Genomic DNA, 9,655 nt, shown 5'->3' with positions numbered 1-9,655 from the left:
GTGAAAATTATTGGAATCAGTATTATCCTAACAAGATCTTTTCTGATTTCATGATTATATAAAACTTTGTTCCTGGGTACCTCTCTAATGTCTTTTTAAATTTGATTCTTCCATTTTTTTTGCTTTCAAAATTCATGAATCGATTTCTCAAGTCATAAGGATCAATAATGCAATATGCAAGCAATTATTATTATCTAATAGTCCTTTAGAATCGTTGATGTTTCGAAATATGTAGAATTCAAGATTTTTCAGATTTGATACAAAATTTGGATGTTATAAGCTATAAACAATTCATGGATCCATAGTTAAAGAACATGATCCATAAATTTTGAAGGCAAAAAATCAATAAATCACAGAAAAAATCATTTATCGTGAATTTGGTGACATAATTATAGAAGAGTGTAACTTTTCAAGGAAAGGCTTAACAGCTTTTGTTTACATGAAAAACTCCAACAACAAATATTTAGCCCCTATAATAACTATATCACACTAATTTGGTACCACCATTTAGATTTTCCATCATGCAAATGCACCAGATGATTGCTTTATTGGTAGGCTTTTTTAGAATGAGGGATATTCTTAAGGCGGCTTCTTTGATATTTCAAAAATGCAAAATAATTATCCATTCCCCAATCACGATATTGTTTTCCGAGAAGGGGGTTGATATTGCAGACTCTTTTCAGTTTATTTCCTATTCTAGAGAAACAAATACGCGAACCTAAGTTGAGAGTGTATTAAGAGTTGAATATTATTCAATATTTTTTGTGTCTTTGGATTTCAGGGATTCAAATTGAAGGTAAGTTCTCTCGTGTAACCAAATGTATTGTTTTATTTCCTATTGTTGGTTTTGGATACAATATTCAAAACGGCCGGATCAACTTACATTATTTACTCATCTATAAAAATAAGCATTCTATAGTTATGTACGAGTACGTTAATAACAAATAGGGAACTGATCGGACGTCTAGTGAATGCGTGATACGTGTTAGTTTTCTCATCTTTGGTCATTCAAAACCAAACCTACAATATTCTAACAATATCTATAAAGAAGGGCGCCGAAATTTTATTTTGCCGTGGCGCCAAAATGTCTGCCGGCAGCCCTGCCTGCATCGTTTAAAAGTACGACGCTCTATAAGTTTATAGTAAAAAGATGACATAGTTCTTAAAGGTGCATTTTAGTACTTATTTGCACTTTCATAACTATAGTTGAGAGCGCTTATTCGATTTAAAAAAATAATTGGATATTAGTAATTTTATTATTTTACTACAAAGAGTGGTATTTTCACTGAGAAAACATGTTTTTGTCAGAAAATATGTGTTGATTTATTAACCGACTGTGCTCCTAAAATTTGACGCCCCGACAAAATGTCCGGTTTGCCGGTGGCCATGCTCCCAACTATTATCAATATATTATATATATTGATTTTTCAATTAATTTTTTTCTTATTGTTGTTTTTTTTTGATAATTTGGAAAGAATTATTTGTTATGTCATATTATGAATACTATATTTACTAGGCATTATTTAAGTCAAAGATTAGTTCCGATTTTTTTTTATTATATAAAGATAAAGGGTGTTTTTTTAGAGCTAAAGAACTTTAAATTGCAATAAAACAACGATGGATTATTCGATTGACATGAATTTTATTTATCCGCAAGATAATCTTGTGGCATAACATTTTAAATATGATTTCTGGCATATGACCACCACGGCTGGCTCGGATGTAGTCCAATCTGGACGTCCAATTTTCGATGACTTTTTTCAACATTTGCGGCCGTATATCGGCAATAACACGGCGAATGTTGTCTTCCAAATGGTCAAGGGTTTGTGGCTTATCCGCAAAGACCAATGACTTTACAAAGCCTCACAGAAAGTAGTATAGCGGTGTTAAATCACAAGATCATGGAGGCCAATTCACAGATCGAAAACGTGAAATTAGGCGGTCACCAAAAATGTGTTTCAATAAATCGATTGTGGCACGAGCTGTGTGACATGTTGCGCCGTCTTGTTGGAACCACAGCTCCTGGACATCATGGTTGTTTAATTCAGGAATGAAAAAGTTAGTAATCATGGCTCTATACCGATCACCATTGACTGTAACGTTCTGGCCATCATCGTTTTTGAAGTAGTACGGACCAATGATTCCACCAGCCCATAAAGCGCACCAAACAGTCAGTTTTTCTGGTGTAACGGTGTTTCGACATACACTTGAGGATTAGCTTCACTCCAAATGCGGCAGTTTTGTTTGTTGACGTAGCCAATCAACCAGAAGTGCGCTTCATCGCTAAACAAAATTCGCGATACGTATTCCCCACAGAACCATTATTTTCGAAATGAAATTGCACTATTTGCGAGCGTTGTTCAGGCGTGAGTCTATTCATGATGAATTGCCAAACCAAACTGAGAATAAATCACTTGACAGCTGTTAAATCGGTCGCCATCTTGAACAGTAATGCCAACTTAAAGTTGTATACCTTGAAAGAAAACACCCTTTATATTGAATTCATTCCGATATTTTTCTTTTTAAACCTTTATCTCATCCTTTATAGAGAAAAACGAAACACCAGAAGACCTGTTGCGAGTGCGACGGGCCGATTCCCACAATCTTCCTCATTCTAAAGGAATATTATACAAAATATAATAACATCATTATTTTATGTCGTCAGTGGAAAGACGCTCTTCCATTGACACCATACTCCCAAAAAGAAGGGGTTCATTACAATATTTTCTATATTCACACAATGTTTGGGTCATTGATGTCAAAGTAAGACAAACTCAAATCAAATCATATTGTCTGATCCAAATCTGTTGCTATGAAATGCTAAGCGCATCAACGTTTTCTCTTTTCAACGTTGCGGATTCAACTCATGACGTCACGATTCATTGCTCCTTTTTATCGCACTCGTCGTCGGTTAGCGTCGAGGCGGCCTGTGAGAGATCGACGTCACTCTGCCGCATGGTATTCAAATCGCTCCGACCGGCGACAGTGCATGTTAGGTTTCGGGAAAATATTGAAGGGAAACAAAAGTTGCGCCAGAGCGAAAAATTAAAAGTCAGAAGAAGTCTTCTTCGCGCGATTTGAATTCATACAGAGCTCCGATTAACTTTCTTTCTATAGTTTATTGAGTAATAAGGACTACTAAGTGGTCGCGAACATTGAACAGTCGAGGATTTCGTGTCTTCTTTATATCTTTTGATGCGATAAAAAATAGATGGAAGAACCTGTGAAAAGTGTTTATAATAATTCACTTCTGATGTTGGAATAGAGCCACAGATATTCTCAATAACATGAAATAGCATATTTTGTTTGATTTTGCGTGGACATAATGGATCAACAAAGTGCAAATATTACTAATCGCACAATCACACCCATAATCACTCCTATTAGTAGCAACCGAGGAGTCTTAGTGATACAAGGTGAGTACTACACTGAGTTTTTGCTTATTAACAATCAATATAATTTATAAACACGCAAGAATACCCCCCTATATTTCACTTGATTATTTTTATATTACGTAAAAAATAGAATTGAAGGGGTTGGTCTGTATCTTTTTTAGTTCTAGATCTTTCTGAATCTCCACATTTGACTATCATAGTTAAGAGGATCAAATTATGTTTTGATAGATCAAAATTTTTCACACCAAAGTTGTTCAACTTTGATAAAAATGAACCAAGTTCATATTATGATGTGTTGGCGTAGGAGATAGTACATTAGCTAGTAACTTCTTCCCTGGAAATTTCTCGTTGTACTGGTTGGTACCCTTCAACCACATGAATTTTATTTGAATATTCTATTCTGTTTGGTGAAAGATGATATACATTATCTCATAACAACCAATTTTCATAACTCATACAAGTTTTAGCATTCTATGTGTTCTCATAGAATCATAGAAAAACCTGATAAAAATAATAAAGTGGATTAATAGAAGAATTCAAAATAAGCTACCACTTTTCCTGAATTTCTAAAATACAGAATAATAAATTTAATCCTAAAATATTTGACAGAGAGCAGTAGCCGTATACCACTATCACTGCATTATAGAACCCAGTACAATCATTCTCGGAACATCAACTGATTAAGTGTTTCATTATTAGAAATGATGAATAGAATGAATGTAGGAAGAACCTGGGGATTACTATATGGTAATTAAAAAATAAAGCCATCATACTTTATTGATATACCATATAAAATAATATCCTAAATACCCATCTAAATATTGAGAATTTGTAAATAATTGCACTTCTTACATTATTAGCACCTGAATATTGTAATTATAATTATAATTTAGCTTTCCCATTATTTGAAACCAACTGATTTAGAGTTTGATGAGCTTCCGAATAAATGGGATCGAATTCTTTTCTAACATTATCTAACCATTCCTCCAATTTTGGTCTACCAGCTACTGGATTCAAATCAGCAATACCTAGAATGTGAAATAAGAAAAAAGTTGTCCTCAAAGAATTATATGCTTACGTGGTTGTTCAATTTCACAAGCAGCAAATAAATCAGCCACGGATATTGTATTGCCGCATAAAAATTTATTTTTTCCCAACCATATATTCTCAATAGTGTCCATTGTTCTTCGAATTCCTTTTTCATGTTTTGCTACTAGATTGAGATCAGGGTCTCTTCCAGTCATCATAGGCACTATTGCCTAAGGTAAAATATTTTGATTTGAAACTTCTAAGACGAAAACATTTGCTTTGCTTACTTTGTAATAGGCATATTGAGCACAAAACAGTCTTGTATTGGTATGTTGCCATTCTAAGTATTCATCAACAAGAGCCTGTTCTCTACTATCACTTGGATACAAATCTCCAAGTCCATATTCTCTGGATATGTATCTAACAATAGCAACACTAAAATACAAAACAAATGTCATTGCATTCTAATTTGAGATAATGTATTTTTACCTCTCACTTAGTTTTAAGTCTTTATCATGTATGAAAGGAACTTGCCGAAATCTGTTAAATTTTTCTCTGAATTCTTCCGAAAGATGTTCTCCTGGAATTCGTCTGATTACTTGTTAAAATTACGTGCAAAAATAGCACTTACCACCTCTCAAATTAACAGGACAAGATTCAAATGGGACTTTACTTACTTTCAACAATATATACATAGCCCTAGATGGCTGCGACAACAAATCATAAAATAGTTTTAAGCTCATTTTTTCAATCTATGCTTTTCAATTACTGAAAATGAATTGTTTTGTTATTGTCCAAGGGAAAGGTTAGGTCAGAGGTTAGAAACTTATGACGTTGCGCCGTGTTGTCAACATCGACCAAGATGCATAGAAATAGATGTATGTATTTTACTTTTGACATCCATATGTGAAGGATTTTCAAACTTCTCTGTTCCATCGAAATATTATGCATTTTTTCTACACCAAAATGCAAATATTTCGAAATTACTTTTTTGGTTGAATTGACGTTAGACATGCACATACAGTGGCGAGTCAACCGGTACGCTTAGTACTCTGAAGTGTAGGCCCCGAGTATCACAGATTCTTCAGAATGAAAATTTGTCCTGCAAGTGAAAATGAAAAGTAATGAAACATGGAAGAGAATAACGTAAAAATTGCGACAATCACACGAAACGTAACCAGACCCATGGCAAAAATTCAGTTGCCAGTATAAAATCAAAAAGGTTACGCCTCTGCATGTTCTCCAATTATTTTTATCTGTCTCATGTATTAAATAATAGTTAGTAATTTTAAAATAACAAGGAAATCGTTTGTTTCAATAATTTATTTCCAAAAGTGACTTATAACCACTTTTTAATATCCAATTTCTCGAAAACTTTACTTTCAACTTGAAAATTGAGCAGCAAAATTATCTGCGTGGAAATTTCAACTGCGCGACTTTGTTCAGTTTATTTTGCTCTCTTGAAATCTAAAAACGGATTTACAAAATTTCGATATACAGAATGTTGTTTCAAGGATACAATAGATTCATAATTTTTCGTTTATCTGAACCTGGATTTTTCTTGTGATCATAAGGTGATATATTTAAGATTTAAATAAGAAGTATTGGAAAACCTGGACGTGAATCTGAAGCTTTTGGGCGCTCGTTCAAGGGTTTCTTCTATTTTTATTTCGATTTGTCACAGGACACACTGATTCCTATCATTTTAGTGAATTTTTTTGAGAGAACAAGCGCCGAAGGAACATTTGTCTCAGAATAGTCAGGAATTCGAGCTGTGGGAGCAGTACTTATCTCCATCTTGCTGGGACCAAAGATCACCCACGTGGGTGAAGAAGAGGATGTCCTCTTCTTCGGCTAGAGCATCCAATCTAGGCTGCAAAAATATTTTCAACATTGTCACATATCAGTCACAACCGACAAAGTCACCGTGAGATACTATATGACGAAGGTGAATGTGTAGGTACTATATATGATATAAAACACTAGGTGCCATAATGTTGGGTCACTGTATGAGACATTGCAATCCTCTGAGAGAGGGCATGTTTTCAAAATCGGTTGAAAACGTTTCGCCAAACTCTTTTTCATTTTTCGACAACCACTTGTCATTTGGAGCTTTTCGGAAAAAATATAGGATTTATGAAAATCAGTCAGTTTCACGAAATTTGATCTCATTATTTGAAAAGCTGATTTACTAAATTTGAAGCTTAAACATCCAGGAATAAAATTTGAAAAATATTAATGAAAATAAAGGGGAAAATAAATATTGCTAGAGAAATAGCAGAAAGAAATAACATTAATTTGGAATTATTTTCAAGTACCTACAGATAATTATGAGATACGAAATTTGGGATGTTTCGATGAAATTATAAAGCATAAGTTTGATATAAATTTTGTAGGCATTTTATATTTATCCCCGCATATGTATTTTACCCAAAATAAAGTGCTTCTGATTATTTTGAGATTCTAACTGTAGATATGCATTAAATCAAAAATTCAATTCCTGTGAAATAGCCAATAAAAAACCAATTCGATATCCATTCGGTATGTAACAACAATATTTATCTTTTCGAACCTATTGATTGATGGCTACTAACAAGCCAGTGGAACTGTTGTAAAAATATTGTAAGAGGTTATCCAGTTGAGAAATTTAAAAATAAGTCGGATTCAGGTAATGAATGCAGGAACTATTTGGCAGTCATGACATCGTTATTTCTGAATGTTTTAACTCAGGATTGAACTGGCACCTCCAGCGCTTATTATTCAGAGACGAATAAATTGGACTTGCAAAGATGAAGAGACCTAGGTGGTAAAGGAAGAAGTCAGTGGCCGCTCTAGTGTTTTTGCCGCCCCGTTTATTTTATATGAAAAATCATCTGGTTAAATGCCGGTTTGCGACCTCTAGATCGGACCTTGGACGAAGTAAAAAGGTACTTTTGAGTTTTCATTCCCCGGATGCCTACCCGATAACTTTTGACGACAAAACATTTTGGCTTCCTCCAAGTGACTTCGAATATACTGTACATATAGTAAAGGGTGTTATTTTTAGAGCTAAAGAACTTTAAATTGCAATAAAACAACGATGGATTATTCGATTGACATGAATTTTATTTATCCGCAAGATAATCTTGTGGCATTACATTTTAAATATTATGATTTCTGGCATATGACCGCCACGGCTGGCTCGGATGTAGTCCAATCTGGACGTCCAATTTTCGATGACTTTTTCCAACGTTTGTGGCCGTATATCGGCAATAACACGGCGAATGTTGTCTTCCAAATGGTCAAGGGTTTGTGGGTTTGTGTTCAATTCAGGAATGAAAAATTTAGTAATAATGGCTCTATACCGATCAGCATTGACTGTAACGTTTTGGCCATCAGCGTTTTTGAAGTAGTACGGACCAATGATTCCACCAGCCCATAAAGCGCACCAAACAGTCAGTTTTTCTGGATGTAACGGTGTTTCGACATACACTTGAGGATTAGCTTCACCCCCAATACGGCAGTTTTGTTTGTTGACGTAGCTATTCAACTAGAAGTGCGCTTCATCGCTAAACAAAATTCGCTTATGATAATCGGGAACAACGGCAATCTCATTTTGGGCCCATTCAACGAATCTTCGCCTTACTTGATGATCGTTTGGCTTCAATTCTTGCACGAGTTGGATTTTGTAAGCACACAAACCAAGATCCTTCCGCAAAATCTTCCATAAAGTGGATGGACACAGATCCAATTCCTGTGCTCGATGGAGGATAGACTCATTCGGGTCTTCCTCAATGCTCTACAGCAGCAATAGCTTCTTCTGTACGCACCGTACGGCGTCTCTAGGGATGCGAGTTATCAATAACAGTAAACGTGGTGCGAAAACGTTCCATGGTTAATCGAATTAACTGCTCTGATGGACGATTTTGTCGACGATAAAATGGACGTAGTGCGCGATACGTATTCCGCACAGAACCATTATTTTCGAAATAAAATTTCACTATTTGCAAGCATTGTTCAAGCGTGAGTCTATTCATGATGAATTGCCAAACCAAACTGAGAATTTCTGAGAATAAATCAATTGACAGCTGTTAAATCGGTCGCCATCTTGAACAGTAATGCCAACTTAGTTATAACCTAAGTTATATACCTCGAAAAAAACACCCGTTACATCCGAAGTCACTTGGAGGAAGCCTAAATGTTCCTAGTTGATAATGTTCCTTGCTAGTATAGGTCGCTATTATAGGTCGAGAATATAGAATAATCTTCTTTTTCTTCCTTTAGCTAGGGAATTCTCCCTATTTGCTAGGCCTTGGCTCCTATTCAGTAAATGAGAAAAACCAGTAGGTCCCCATCTCTTTAGTTGGAGTCCAGGTTTTCTTTTTCTATTGAGTTGTTCATGTTTGCAGATATATGCAATTCTATCTGATATGCCATCCTATAATCATGATCTCTCCATTCCCTCTTTTTTTGCCTACTCCACATGACAACACCCTATATTCCTAACCTTTCTCTTATTGATTATCTCTAGTCTATCTCTCAATGTTACCCCCAAAATTCTCCTCAAGATCTTCGTTTCTACCGTTTTGAGCTTCTGTTTGGTTCTCTCTGTTTCCGCACAGGTTTCTATGGCGTAGGTCATAATTGGGCGTACTATTAATTTATAAATTTTGACCTTGCTTTCTTTGAGCATGAATTTGTTTTGTCAAAGCATTGTGCTCAGGTATACAGTTATTTGTGCTGCCTTAATAGCTTGTTGCTGGACTTCTGCATAGAGATCTCTGTAGCTGGTGATTTTCACTCCGAGATATTTGAAGCTCATTGTCTGTTGAATGATGGTGCATTCCAGTTCTAGTTTCATGGAACCGGTTCTTTACTTATCACCATGCATTTAGTTTTATCACTAGATATCTTCATGTTGTGTTGTTTGCTGACAATATTGAACAGGTGTAATAGCCTCTGCTGAAAATCCTCAAAATCCGCCAAAAGGATCACACCGTCGGCAAAGCAAACAATGTTTATATTGTGGCTTCCAATCAAATTATAATACTCTAGAATAAAACAGAAGCAAAATGTGAACGTGCGAATTATCTGAAAGAATCGACATCAGGATTTAATACAATCGCATAAATATTATTTTCCACTCTAGGGAAAGCGTGCGCCATGATATCAAATGAAAATCTGGACAAGCTTTTTTATAGAGTCGTTCAATTAAGATTGGAAGAACTGTACTATTCGTTAATGCCCTCGTT

General features: G+C 35.1%; 2 protein-coding genes across 3 annotated transcripts in view; one reads left to right on the top strand and one right to left on the bottom strand.

The window, feature by feature from the left end:
• The first annotated feature begins 2,909 nt into the window (after nucleotides 1-2,909).
• The window catches only part of LOC123670555, a 52,732-nt gene continuing 45,986 nt past the window's right edge, over nucleotides 2,910-9,655 (top strand). The window contains exon 1 of one of the 2 annotated variants that reach the window (XM_045604049.1): nucleotides 2,910-3,416. In XM_045604049.1, the coding sequence (XP_045460005.1) occupies nucleotides 3,326-3,416 (91 nt within the window). In that variant the 5' untranslated portion in view covers nucleotides 2,910-3,325. The remainder of the gene's footprint in view (nucleotides 3,417-9,655) is intronic. The other variant, XM_045604050.1, reaches the window with a different exon arrangement.
• On the bottom strand, nucleotides 4,155-5,268 carry LOC123670556 (glutathione S-transferase theta-1). Its single transcript, XM_045604051.1, has 5 exons — nucleotides 5,056-5,268; nucleotides 4,914-5,004; nucleotides 4,712-4,859; nucleotides 4,474-4,654; nucleotides 4,155-4,423 (listed from the first exon to the last, which is right to left on the bottom strand). The coding sequence occupies exons 1-5, from the start codon at nucleotides 5,165-5,167 to the stop codon at nucleotides 4,278-4,280; spliced, it is 678 nt and encodes a 225-aa protein (XP_045460007.1). The 5' UTR covers nucleotides 5,168-5,268; the 3' UTR covers nucleotides 4,155-4,277.

Source organism: Harmonia axyridis, chromosome 1 (assembly GCF_914767665.1).
Source record: "Harmonia axyridis chromosome 1, icHarAxyr1.1, whole genome shotgun sequence".
NCBI classification, from domain to species: Eukaryota; Metazoa; Arthropoda; class Insecta; order Coleoptera; family Coccinellidae; genus Harmonia; species Harmonia axyridis.
This window is presented reverse-complemented; position numbering and strand designations above follow the sequence as displayed.

Excerpts from the sequence above, each read along its gene's own strand:
- LOC123670556 (XM_045604051.1), bottom strand. The coding sequence starts at position 5,167 with ATGAGCTTAAAACTATTTTATGATTTGTTGTCGCAGCCATCTAGGGCT. Across the intron at positions 4,655-4,711 it reads CTCAATATGCCTATTACAAA|GCAATAGTGCCTATGATGAC; the intron begins GTAAGCAAAGCA and ends ATTTTACCTTAG. Across the intron at positions 4,424-4,473 it reads TTGTGAAATTGAACAACCAC|GTATTGCTGATTTGAATCCA; the intron begins GTAAGCATATAA and ends TTCACATTCTAG.